Raw genomic sequence first — 10,695 nt, 5'->3', positions numbered from 1 at the left:
CTCAGCGAATGCACGGACTCTGCCTTCAAATGGGTTATTTGTCTTTTCTTCATTGCAACACATAAAACGCGTTACCCCTCTTAGACCAACACGCACCGTTCAGGGTAACGACACTGTTAAGAGCCCCTGCCCGCTGACTGTGACTGACAAGCCCGCTGCAAAAAAGTGCGTACCAAGCTGCTGCCCTGCTGCTAGCCTAGCACTGAATATAGCACTAGCAGCAGCAGCAGCAGCAGCAGCAAAGTGGACTTCAGCGGTCCTGCAACACTCCCACTTTTAAATTTCATCATTTATCCGTCTATTAGTGTGTTTTTTGTATTTTGTTTTTTACCTTGATCGCAGTCAGCTTCGGGTGCAGAGACGTCCTCAGTCCTGGACGGCGGCCGATTCCCAGAGATTAGGAGATCATTGGGAGCCAGGCACATGTAGTTTCACAGTGGAGGGTTTAGCACTAGTTCAGTTTGCCCACTTGGTGCCCTGGCAAGGCTGCTAGCTGTGCTGCTAAACAGCCCCGACTCTGAATCCACGTTGGGTGACAGGACTGTCCCTTCCCCTCCCTTCCCTTCCCCTCACGGTGGTGGTGCGTGTTGACAGCGCGTCAGCTCTGTGAAGACCGACCACCGAGTCCAAATCCGAAATAAAATCCAAAAGTGGCAGCCAGACTAAGTTGCAGCCTTCACAAGTCAACAACAACAAACACGGCGGCGGCGGCGGCGGCGGCGGTGGTGCTGCTGCCGCTGGTCCTGCTGCCGTTCACTGTGTAGCAGGCTGCGAGGTGCGCACAACATACCGCTCACAGGAAAGCATGTCGCATTTTGCAAAAAGCAGCCCCAAACGTGGTGTCAAAAAATCCGACTGTGTTTTCCTCTCCGGTGCCAGTGATACGGGAGCAGGGAAACGGAGAAGCAAGAGGACGAGGAGTAAAAAAAAAAAAAAAAAAAAAAAAAAAAAAAAAAAAAAAAAAAGAAAAGAAAAGAAAAGGATGCTTTATTTCCAAACGATGAGTCAGAAAAGATCGCAAGCCAGTTTCGCAACGTCCCTCCTTCAAAAATAAAACATTGAGCTCTCCTCGTCTTCACTTACTGCCTTGCCTTGCTCCCACTCCTCTGCCCCGGTGTACGTGCACACTGCTCTGCACAAATGCACAGGCGGGTCTTGTCTTGCAACCTCTCCTCCCACCCCCCAGAACAAAAAAGACAACACTGAGAAAAATCAGCTCTTATCATCAGCTTGAAAACTCTTTTGGCGCCATATTTATGGCGTACTTTCAATTCAGTGTTACCGCAAGCTGCACTTCCTACTCTGAGAAATGCTAGATTACTGCGCCTCGGAGAGGAGAGGATGGGGATTGAACCTCCACCTGCCAGTTCTCTGTCGGTGATACAGGCTTACTTTGTGGCAGAAAGTGTTGAAATGGGACGTAAAAACCTGTATCAGGTGATTGATCTCTAGTAGGGTAAATTTTCTGAAATAAAATGAATAGGCTCGTTTATTAATTAAATACTCACACTGAAGTTTCAGTAAATCATTTTACGAATACATATAATGTTCCAAACTTTAAATTAATCTTAATTTTAGCCCCAAAAAGAGAATAAATACAATGGTACAAGTAAATAAAAGTGAATATATTTGAGCAATATAATAAGAGGTACATACTGTTAAAATTATGTAACCTTAAAATCACCTAAAACAATGTTATATTGAAAGGTAAATCAAAGGTAAATGATTTAAAGTATCTCTTTCCTATGACATATTTGACTGGACTCCTTTGTGAAAGAATATGTTTATGCTTTCATCCACAACCTGCATTTAACAGTACTTTTTCAAGTTCAGTCTCAACATGTCTACATATTTTTAAAGGCGATATTTAATTCTGACCATCACCATTAACTGGTGTCACAATGACTGGCAGCCGGAGATTCAGTTCAAAGTGAAGGCCTGTGATGGCACTTAACTGTAAGTAATAATATCTCTCCACCAGTGACTGATTTGCTCACAGTGATCGTAAGGAAATGGCTGGCAAATAAATTACCTTCCTTCACATTTTGTCTAAAATCTATATTTAAAGGGGAGGAGGGTGTTTGATCAATGCGTAATCCACTGCCATCCACTGTCTCTAAATCACCGTCCTCTGCCTGTTATCAAGCAGGACTACATTTTCTTGTGCTTTCTCTACAGTGCAGTGTATAGTTCAGATTTCACAAACAAATCTGTCTGACTCCCAATCTCATTAAGTGTCTCTGCAGTGACAGACAGAGGATAATCTCAACAGTTGTAATTCATCTTCGCTCATCTTTTTTGTGTCTAAAAATGTCTGGTCAATACACAAAGCTGCAGAGCTAGGAGGCACACAAAATATTAAGGTCATTTGGATGAACAAATGGGACAATTCTACTTCTATCAAACATGCAGACCTGCAAGGGCATGTTCCCACACACACACAAAAAAAACACTCACACACAGACAAGGATGTCAGGTGCAGAAATGCTCATATCAGCTGTCTCACGTGACACTCAGAAAGTGGAGAGGGGGCAGTGGGTGGGGGTAGGGGGGTTGAGGGGGGGCTGTTTTGCACAAAGTGAAATGAGGCGGTGAAGGACACAGAGGAGGGATTTATCTGGCACACATTCAAATGCAACAGCAGCATCCCACAGTTTGTCCTCCCCTCCACACCATGCAGGTAGGTAGTGTCCCCTGAGGAAACAGCCTGTGACCCTCTCCATGGTCGTCTTAATGTGCGCTAATGCAATTTCCTGACTGATGAGATGCACACGTTGTTTGTTTAGGAAGTAGATCCATCCACATCTGGGTCAAATAGTGGTTGTTGTTTGTTTAATCTGCTGGCTGCACCAGATGGGTGGGGTTTACAGCTGGGGAGCATTTCCCATTGTTATCGATATGTGGTTAAGGGTGCTACTTGTAACATTAAATCATTAGGCACATCAATTTAAAGAGATTAGTAATAGTAACTAATGAGTCAATTGCTGCTGGTAGCAGCCTTTAAGATGCACAAACACAGGAGTCCAAACAAAATGTGCACTGTGAAAAAGGTCGTAAAGTTGTTCATCTCTGGCAGCTTACAGCGGTAATGCACTGCCTTGTATCTTAGATTTATAACGGCACAAATATTCACTGTTTAGCGAATTTGCTTTGAAGTTTTTTTTCTATTTACTTTTTTACTTGTAATTTAAGATACAGTTGATTTTAGACAAAAGAAAGAAATAAACCCAAGTTCTTACCAATAATGTATTATAGTCCTATATGGCCTAAATCCTTTTGCACAGTAGCATGACGTTTCATTTCCACGCCTGTTAGCTCTTATATTTGATGTTAAGACAGTGGTAGCTGCAGAGCTGAGTCAAAAAGCACAAAGAGGATAAATACAAATTATATTATTCCTCTGACATTTAATTCCCTTCTTCACATAGGGACACCTTGTATTGAAGTACTCTAGTCCGTTAATTAATTTCAAACGTTTTTGTCTTTTTCTTCTCCGTCTCCTTTGGTTACTCACAGGACTTAAAGTCTACAACAAGTATGTCAGTGTAACTTGATGGTGATATCACTCATGATCGCCCTCCCACCACCACACGCACCACAAACAACACACATGCACACAGCACCAGGCAGCATTACAGTATTTTTCCATGACATAGGTTGCATTTCATTTTCATAACCACACATTTCAGGAAATAAGATCAGTGTGTGAATACAGACATGACAGTATTCATCTAGAGGCAGCTGTGCGGTGGTGTTACTATGACGTTAGTGTCCTGTAGAGATATTTCTGACTGAGGAGATGCATGCACTATATCATGGCCCCAATGGCCATGTCAACTGCAATTAGGCCAATAGATGGGTGTATATCCTAATTTTTTTAAACAACGGGTCAGGATTCAGGACCTGAAATAGCTGGCAGGCCCTACTGCTCCAGCATCCCTGCATGTCAAGAGCACTAGTTTTTAATTAGTCTGGGTCCCAGGATGACGGACTACATTTATCACTTGGGTCCCAAGCCTAAAATGTGTGAGCACCCCTCTGTTGAAGGGTAATAAAGTCAAAGCAATGTCAAGTGTAGCCTATTTCTGATAGTCCTGCTCCAAACTACAATACTTTTTTCTTTTCAACAAGTTTCAGAGATGCTCTTGCTGCTTTGGTGACATATGAAATCAAATTATTATCTTTTTTTTATTGTTTTTTTTATGGTGGGTCCCTGTATGACTAATGTGTGACTTTTCTTGCATTACCTCCTACATGCTAATGCTCACAACTAAAATAGCTGCAAGGCATATTCATAATTTATCATTAAGATTTACATAAATATTTTTGACCCTGGAAGCAATTCCGCACCATTACAGCTTAGGGTTTACATTTCTTATTGAGCAAATTTACAACAATTAGCCTTTTAAAACTGATGAAACGGTTCAGACATCTGGTGTAAAATGAATCTACATAGGTTTGAAAGTTTTTACCCTATTTCAACCAAGATACACAAAACCAACAATCACAGAGGAAAGGTACAGAAAGGAAGAAAAACATAAAAGGCATTTAAAGACATTAAAAACTCAGATTTATTAGACGTCTGATTTCTTGGTCCTCTTATGAGTATTTTTTTTTAGCTTGGCTCAAGTTGTACTTAATTAATGGAAACAAGAATCAACTCCTTTCATTCATTTGTCACAAGTGTGGGTGCAAACAGGAAACAGCATCAACAGGAAGAACGACTGTAGAAGTATGATATGATGCATTTTATTTGCCAACAGTACAATTGGCGATTAAGAGCAGCTGGCTTTCTTTGGAGATGTTGAAATGTGTATTCCTTAACTCTTGAAAGGGGCTGCTACGTGATCGCTTTGACTTCTGAGCCAACAAGTCGTTCCAAATTAAAAGATAAAACACAGTGTTTGAAGCTGTCCTTCAGAATGACACACATAAACATTTTCTGATCTGCTCGTCTATTGACAAGATGATCTGCTGCTGCTGTGGTTGTGGTTTGTTGCTCCAGGCTCCAAGCAACTTGGTTAATGTTAGGGAAAGATAATGCTCATGTTTAGAAGAAACCAGCAGTAACTGTCAGTAGGAAATGGGAAGTGACCAGTCTCATGTGTCAAAGTCTGACATTTTGTTGACCCATCCAACCACCCTGACCTCCTCCCTCCGTGGGCTGTGTGGCTCTATAACAACATATGTCTTCGTTTGCTCCTGATGGACTAAAGCCATAATCCCTACAGCTGCTAGAGCGCTTTGTCATGCGAACGCAAACATATGTCATGTTTGGACATTTTGGATGATGTTGTTTTTCTTGGGAACCTTGGCTGTGAACACCATTCAAACTGCCTCCACAATGTGGGCAGGGTAAAACATGACAAATAAGAATCTCCTCACAGTAACCTTGATATCCAGAGATGCTTTAGAGGGTGGCGCCTTAAATCCTTTCTCACTGACAGTCCCTCAGGACTCAGCTTGAAAGGACTACCTGTTGTCTGCGTGTTTTCCCAATTATAGTTTTCTCCTGAGTAAGCGTACATTAGGTGACTCATCAAGAACGGCTGTCTGCCAGAGCTGGCTGGAACGCAGTGTATTATTTCAGCATCAGTGTATATTTCAGGCTTAGTGAGAGAGCGAAAGCGAAGCCATAAACTTAATGGGTTAGTTCACTCAATAAAGCGGTGACTTGTATGACTTGGAAGCTGACCAAAATATAACATCCTCGGGAGAGCCGCCGGTGGTTTTTCTGAGGGAATTTGAGAGGTGGTGAAAGTGAGTTTTTATGAGTGCTTACTTGTGTGTTTTCTTGTCTTTCTAGGACAGACTCACGAATAAAGAAAACAGAGAAAATATGTCTGAGGCAAGACCATTTTACGGGCCACACTTCTTGCAGAAACTGGTGTAGGGTTAAGGTTATGGGTTACAAGTTCAGAAGTGATATATGCATATGTGCACCTAATGTGTTCACATAAAGACAAATATTGTGTTGTTAGGTGCACGGTGGTTGTATGTTAGTGTGCGCACGCATACAAACAGTGGCGGGCAGAGGGAAGAGGCAGATGGGATCATGAGTTTGTCCGTGTCTCACTTCTCTGTGGTGAGCATCAGGATCGCAAAGCCCGCTGGGAAGAAGTTTTGTAACCACTTATAGTAAACTGAGACTGTGTGGAAATAGAATTACAATGTTCAGAGCCCCGTGGAAAACAAGATGAAGCTGAAACATCTGTCAGATGTTTAAAAACACCCCCCAACCCCAACCCCACCCCACACTCAACTTTCTTTTTTTTTCTTGCTCAGATATTGAAATCTGAATTTGCTGTAAACCTAGAGAAACCTGGCTAAGCTGCAATTGTTTTAGTGTTTGAGCAACATGTAACTTTTTAAAAGCGAGTGAAAATTAATGCTCAGACCTACAGCAAGGTCATAAATGAACAAAAAAAAAAACCTGGCCTGCTGTTTGATTTCTTGGCCTGCAGCTTAATATATCAAAGTTAACTGTGCTAGTATGCTGGTGTTTTTCAGAGGGTTTTATGTTTACGCAGTAATATAAATTTACATCTGCAGCTCACCAGTGAGCCTGCCTGGAGCCTGGGGTTTGGTGTCCGTACGTGGTGTTCCTTTGCTTCATATTAGGAGAATGAATGCAGTATATTTCTAAAGGTAAGACAGTCCTTTTATCAGCTCTCATCATCTGCACCTCGCACATTAAAAACTCCTGTCTGGATCTGCACGGACATTATTTCATCCTTGCATGTCTGACTGTTGTTTCAACCTGCTCCCTCTTTCTTTGGCTGTGTCTCCACTGCTCCTTTGCAGCTGCTGAGAAACTCCTTTTAGGAAAAACTGACATAAAAAAGATGCACTGTTTGCACATTTGTTTTGTTGGTGTGTGTCTAATTTAAACATTCGCATAGCTATTATATATAACGTCTTTAAATTACTGTCATGATTAAAATCAAATTTTTAATAAGGATCCTCTCACTTTTTTCTTCTCAACTTTTCTTTGTAGTCATTTTAGTTTCCATTGTGCTATTTTAAAATATAAATCTCTGACTGACTCTGATTATGTACTTCCATTCACAATATATATCTAAATTTTTCTGTTAATTTCAAATTTTCCAAATATAAAGGGAAGTGAATTCATTTTGAGTTTACAGCAAATCTTTAAAGTCAAGCCGGTTATTCTGTTGCTCCTGTGGCTGTTATAATAATGGTCAGGAGACATTTGACAGTTATTTACAGTTAAACCTGTTTTTACTGTGCTGTGGAAACAAAACCCGTGACAGAGCAGTGAGCTTGTCTGTCTGTCCCTCTCACTTCATGTTGGCTTGCCTTCCTCTGGAATCCCTTTGCATATCAATGACTTCATGTCAAAACAAGCCCCAAATCCTCCACTCTACTTTGTGTGTGTGTGTGTGTGTGTGTGTGTGTGTGTGTGTGTGTGTGTGTGTGTGTGTGTTTGTGCGTGTGTGAATGAGAGAGGGCTAGAAAGAAAAAAAAATATTGCAGGGGTTTGTGCACATATCTGTGTGGCGATATGTGCAGGTGATATGTGCACACAAAAAGAGACTGTGCGTTTGTTTGTGTGTGTGTGTGTTTGTGCATCTCTGTGAGCCTGAGTGACTGCCCGTAAGCCTAGACTGGAGGTTAAAAGTCCAGTGTTTCTCTCTGATCATATTCCTGGCAGGCTGACCAAGTGCCAACACAGCGAGAGAGAGAGAGAGAGAGAGAGAGAGAGAGAGAGAGATGTTCCTCATGTGAGAAGAAGGCAGATAAACATTTTCCTTCTGTCACTTGTCCCTATGCATATCTCCATATCAGAGAGTGTGTGTTTGTTTGTGTTTGTACTTAAGTTTTCGGTATGGGGGAGGTATCACTGGAGCAACCAATGCAAGGCAAAATCTGCAGCTAAGGATTGTGCAGTTAGTGGAACTGTGATAATGGTAATCATATTTTTGTGCATAAGTATTGTGCTCTCAAACACACCCAAAGCAACCTGTGAGATTTGATACTCACTTTCTGCATACCAATTTTTGCATGTAAACTAAACTTTAATTTGATGAATGTTAAGGTACTTGTACATCAGTACTTCCATCTACTGCTACTTTACATTTCTACTCCTCTATATTCCAAATGCAAAAATTATACTTTTTAGTTCAATACATTTATTAAGTAGCAAAAGTGAGAAAATTTGACGATGCAGTAAGAATATTCCATCCTATTTTCTTCCTTTTTTTCCTAATTCTTGTGTTCTGTCTTGTTTTCAAGCTACAGATGTGGCTTTATAGCCTTTTTTTTAAAAAGGAATTAACAACCCTAACCCTAACAAACAGCAGCCTTACTGCACTGACAGATAATTAGGAAAATTAGGTTTTTATAGTGTAACTGTATTCAGAAATATTTTTTTGAGGGTGGGGGTTTTGCAGATGAAAGTGTCCAACAGTGTACAGAATCATTACATTTTGCTTCCCCTCAACCCATTATAACAGTAAAACACTACATCATCAAAGCAGCCTTTTTTCTGCATAATGACTTTTGCCTTTGTAACTGTAAGGACATTTTGCTAACCATACTTTTGTAGCTTAATTTTGCTTAAATAAGCTGTTGAAAGCTGGACTTGTAATGTACTTGTAATGGAGTATCGCCTAATGTCCCGCCACAGGCTTTGTGAAGAGGGTCTTTCATGTCTCTCACCGCCACCACCAAGTGGCGCTGTTGAAAACACGCTGCGCAGAAAAACAACTTCCGAGACCCGCTTCGAAAACAGGAAAGTGCCTTCGTTGACTCTGTCGGAGAAGAGCAAGATGGCTACCCTGGACGTAGATGATTTTATTCAACAAAACCGAGCTTTGGCCGACCAGGTGGAAACGTTTCGAGGTTACTGGGAGAGTGACAAACACTGGCAGGCCAGGAGAGAGTTCATCCTGAGGAACATCAACGACTACGACTTCCAGCAGCTCGACCACCTGCTCTCTCTGTCCATGGTCTGGGCCAACAACGTCTTCCTCGGCTGTCGGTGCGTGAACATAACACGTTTCACATTTTAGTACATATGCACCCTTTATCGGGCAGGCTTTTGTGTTGACTCTTTTCCTGAGCTGTAGGATATAAAACCACTCCACAGCTGGTGAAGCTCCTCAGTCCAGGATCAGGCTAGCTTAGCGACTTAGCGCTGGACTTTAAAGCTGTCGTTTAAATTTACCTTAGATATATTTACCAAACCTGTCAGTACTCCCTCACAATCTAAGCCCCTTCACTTCTAAAAGTTAAACCTCTTGTTTGACATTACTTCTGATAAGTCACAGAACTTGCCTTTGTGGGGTTTGTTGAAAAATGTTTTCGAGTGCGAAATCTTCTTCGTCTCCCGCTCTCAACACACGACGGGCTCACTACTGCCCCCTGTGTCCGTACAACGACTGGCAACTTGTGGGCTCTGCTCATTCTGCAGCTGCGCCGGGTGTTTTTCTTCATGAATCAGAGAGATGATGACGATCCACTAACATATCAGTTAATACAAAACATTTTCCTTTTAATCCTTTAAGGATCCTTAAATTTACTGTTGAAAAAAACATTTGTCAGTGCTCTCTGGTGGACATATAGAGACTGTTTCTAAAATTGTCAAACATGTTTTGACATTTCTATGCTGATTTCCTGTTATATTTGTCTGCATCTTGAATTCATTATCATTTAAGAAAAGGAATAAGCAACACTTTACAACAGAGAAGTTGGAAATAGGAAATGTTTGTCTTATATCCTTGAAATATGACAATCAATTTTCAACTCATTGTTCACGACACTATAAGCTCTTTGAAATAATATGGACCACAGAGATTAATTAAGGATGCTGAATAATTGTGGGTTATTTTGCACTGTTGGCAGGTATAGCACAGAGCTCCTGGAGAAAGTGAAGGAAATGGCTGAAGGCATCGTGGTGGAAGATGCACCGGTCTTCAAGACGAGAGATGAGATTATTAAGAAACAACAGGTGCGTCTGTGGGCACACACACATACACACAGATATAAAATTTCTCATGAAAAAAAAATTCTCATGTATTTCTCTCCTCTATCATAGGGTCGATGACCAGCTCAGTCTCCTCTGGTTGTATCAGATGAAAACTGATGGGACTCAGTTGTTCTATACACACAGGCTGTGCTTGTAACACGTGGGACCACATTTCTGTGGCATTTTAACCATCCTACATTATTTATGACGGATGTGATAAGAGTAACATAGTAACATCTAAAATCTTTTTTATGAAACACAAAGACTTGGTTTTTAGAATTTTAATTGTGTGGAGACATTAAGAAGTTTTGGCAGTCTGATAGCTTCACTGCTCATTTATCTCTACACGATTGTTTTACATTTTTTAAAGTGTATTCATTGTTTTTAGTGCTGTTTTTATATCAGTTCAGATACAAGATGACACTGCATCTTGTCCTCATGTCTCTGTTTTGGGAATTAAAGACTTGTGAATTCTTTTTCTCATGGGGTCATATTTTGTCTTTTTTTTCTAAGAATGATGTTAGAGATGGATCACAATTTGATTCTGTTTCAGATATTCTGTGAGTTCCTCAACAATTTAGGGCATAACTTTTCTCCTGTCATCATCTCACACATTTCAAGCAAATAGTAAATCAAAACAAAAAGGCTGCGGTGCAAAAACCAGAGTTCTGGCTTCAGAAGAGGTAGAATTTTTAATAGTGAAG

General features: G+C 40.9%; 1 protein-coding gene across 1 annotated transcript; it reads left to right on the top strand.

Annotated features, from left to right (window-relative positions):
• Positions 1–8,752: 8,752 nt before the first annotated feature.
• On the top strand, positions 8,753–10,471 carry cdkn2aipnl (CDKN2A interacting protein N-terminal like). The gene is made up of 3 exons (XM_022762508.1): positions 8,753–9,004; positions 9,868–9,973; positions 10,061–10,471. Exons 1-3 carry the CDS (start codon positions 8,793–8,795, stop codon positions 10,067–10,069), a joined length of 327 nt encoding a protein of 108 aa, XP_022618229.1. The 5' UTR covers positions 8,753–8,792; the 3' UTR covers positions 10,070–10,471.
• The last annotated feature ends 224 nt before the right edge of the window (positions 10,472–10,695 follow it).

This window comes from Seriola dumerili, unplaced genomic scaffold (assembly GCF_002260705.1).
Source record: "Seriola dumerili isolate Sdu_G_001 unplaced genomic scaffold, Sdu_1.0 BDQW01000449.1, whole genome shotgun sequence".
In the NCBI taxonomy this organism is placed as follows: domain Eukaryota; kingdom Metazoa; phylum Chordata; class Actinopteri; order Carangiformes; family Carangidae; genus Seriola; species Seriola dumerili.
Note: the sequence above shows the minus strand (reverse complement) of the source record. Positions and strands in the feature narration are given on the sequence as shown.

Excerpts from the sequence above, each read along its gene's own strand:
- cdkn2aipnl (XM_022762508.1), top strand. The coding sequence starts at position 8,793 with ATGGCTACCCTGGACGTAGATGATTTTATTCAACAAAACCGAGCTTTG. Across the intron at positions 9,005-9,867 it reads AACGTCTTCCTCGGCTGTCG|GTATAGCACAGAGCTCCTGG; the intron begins GTGCGTGAACAT and ends CACTGTTGGCAG.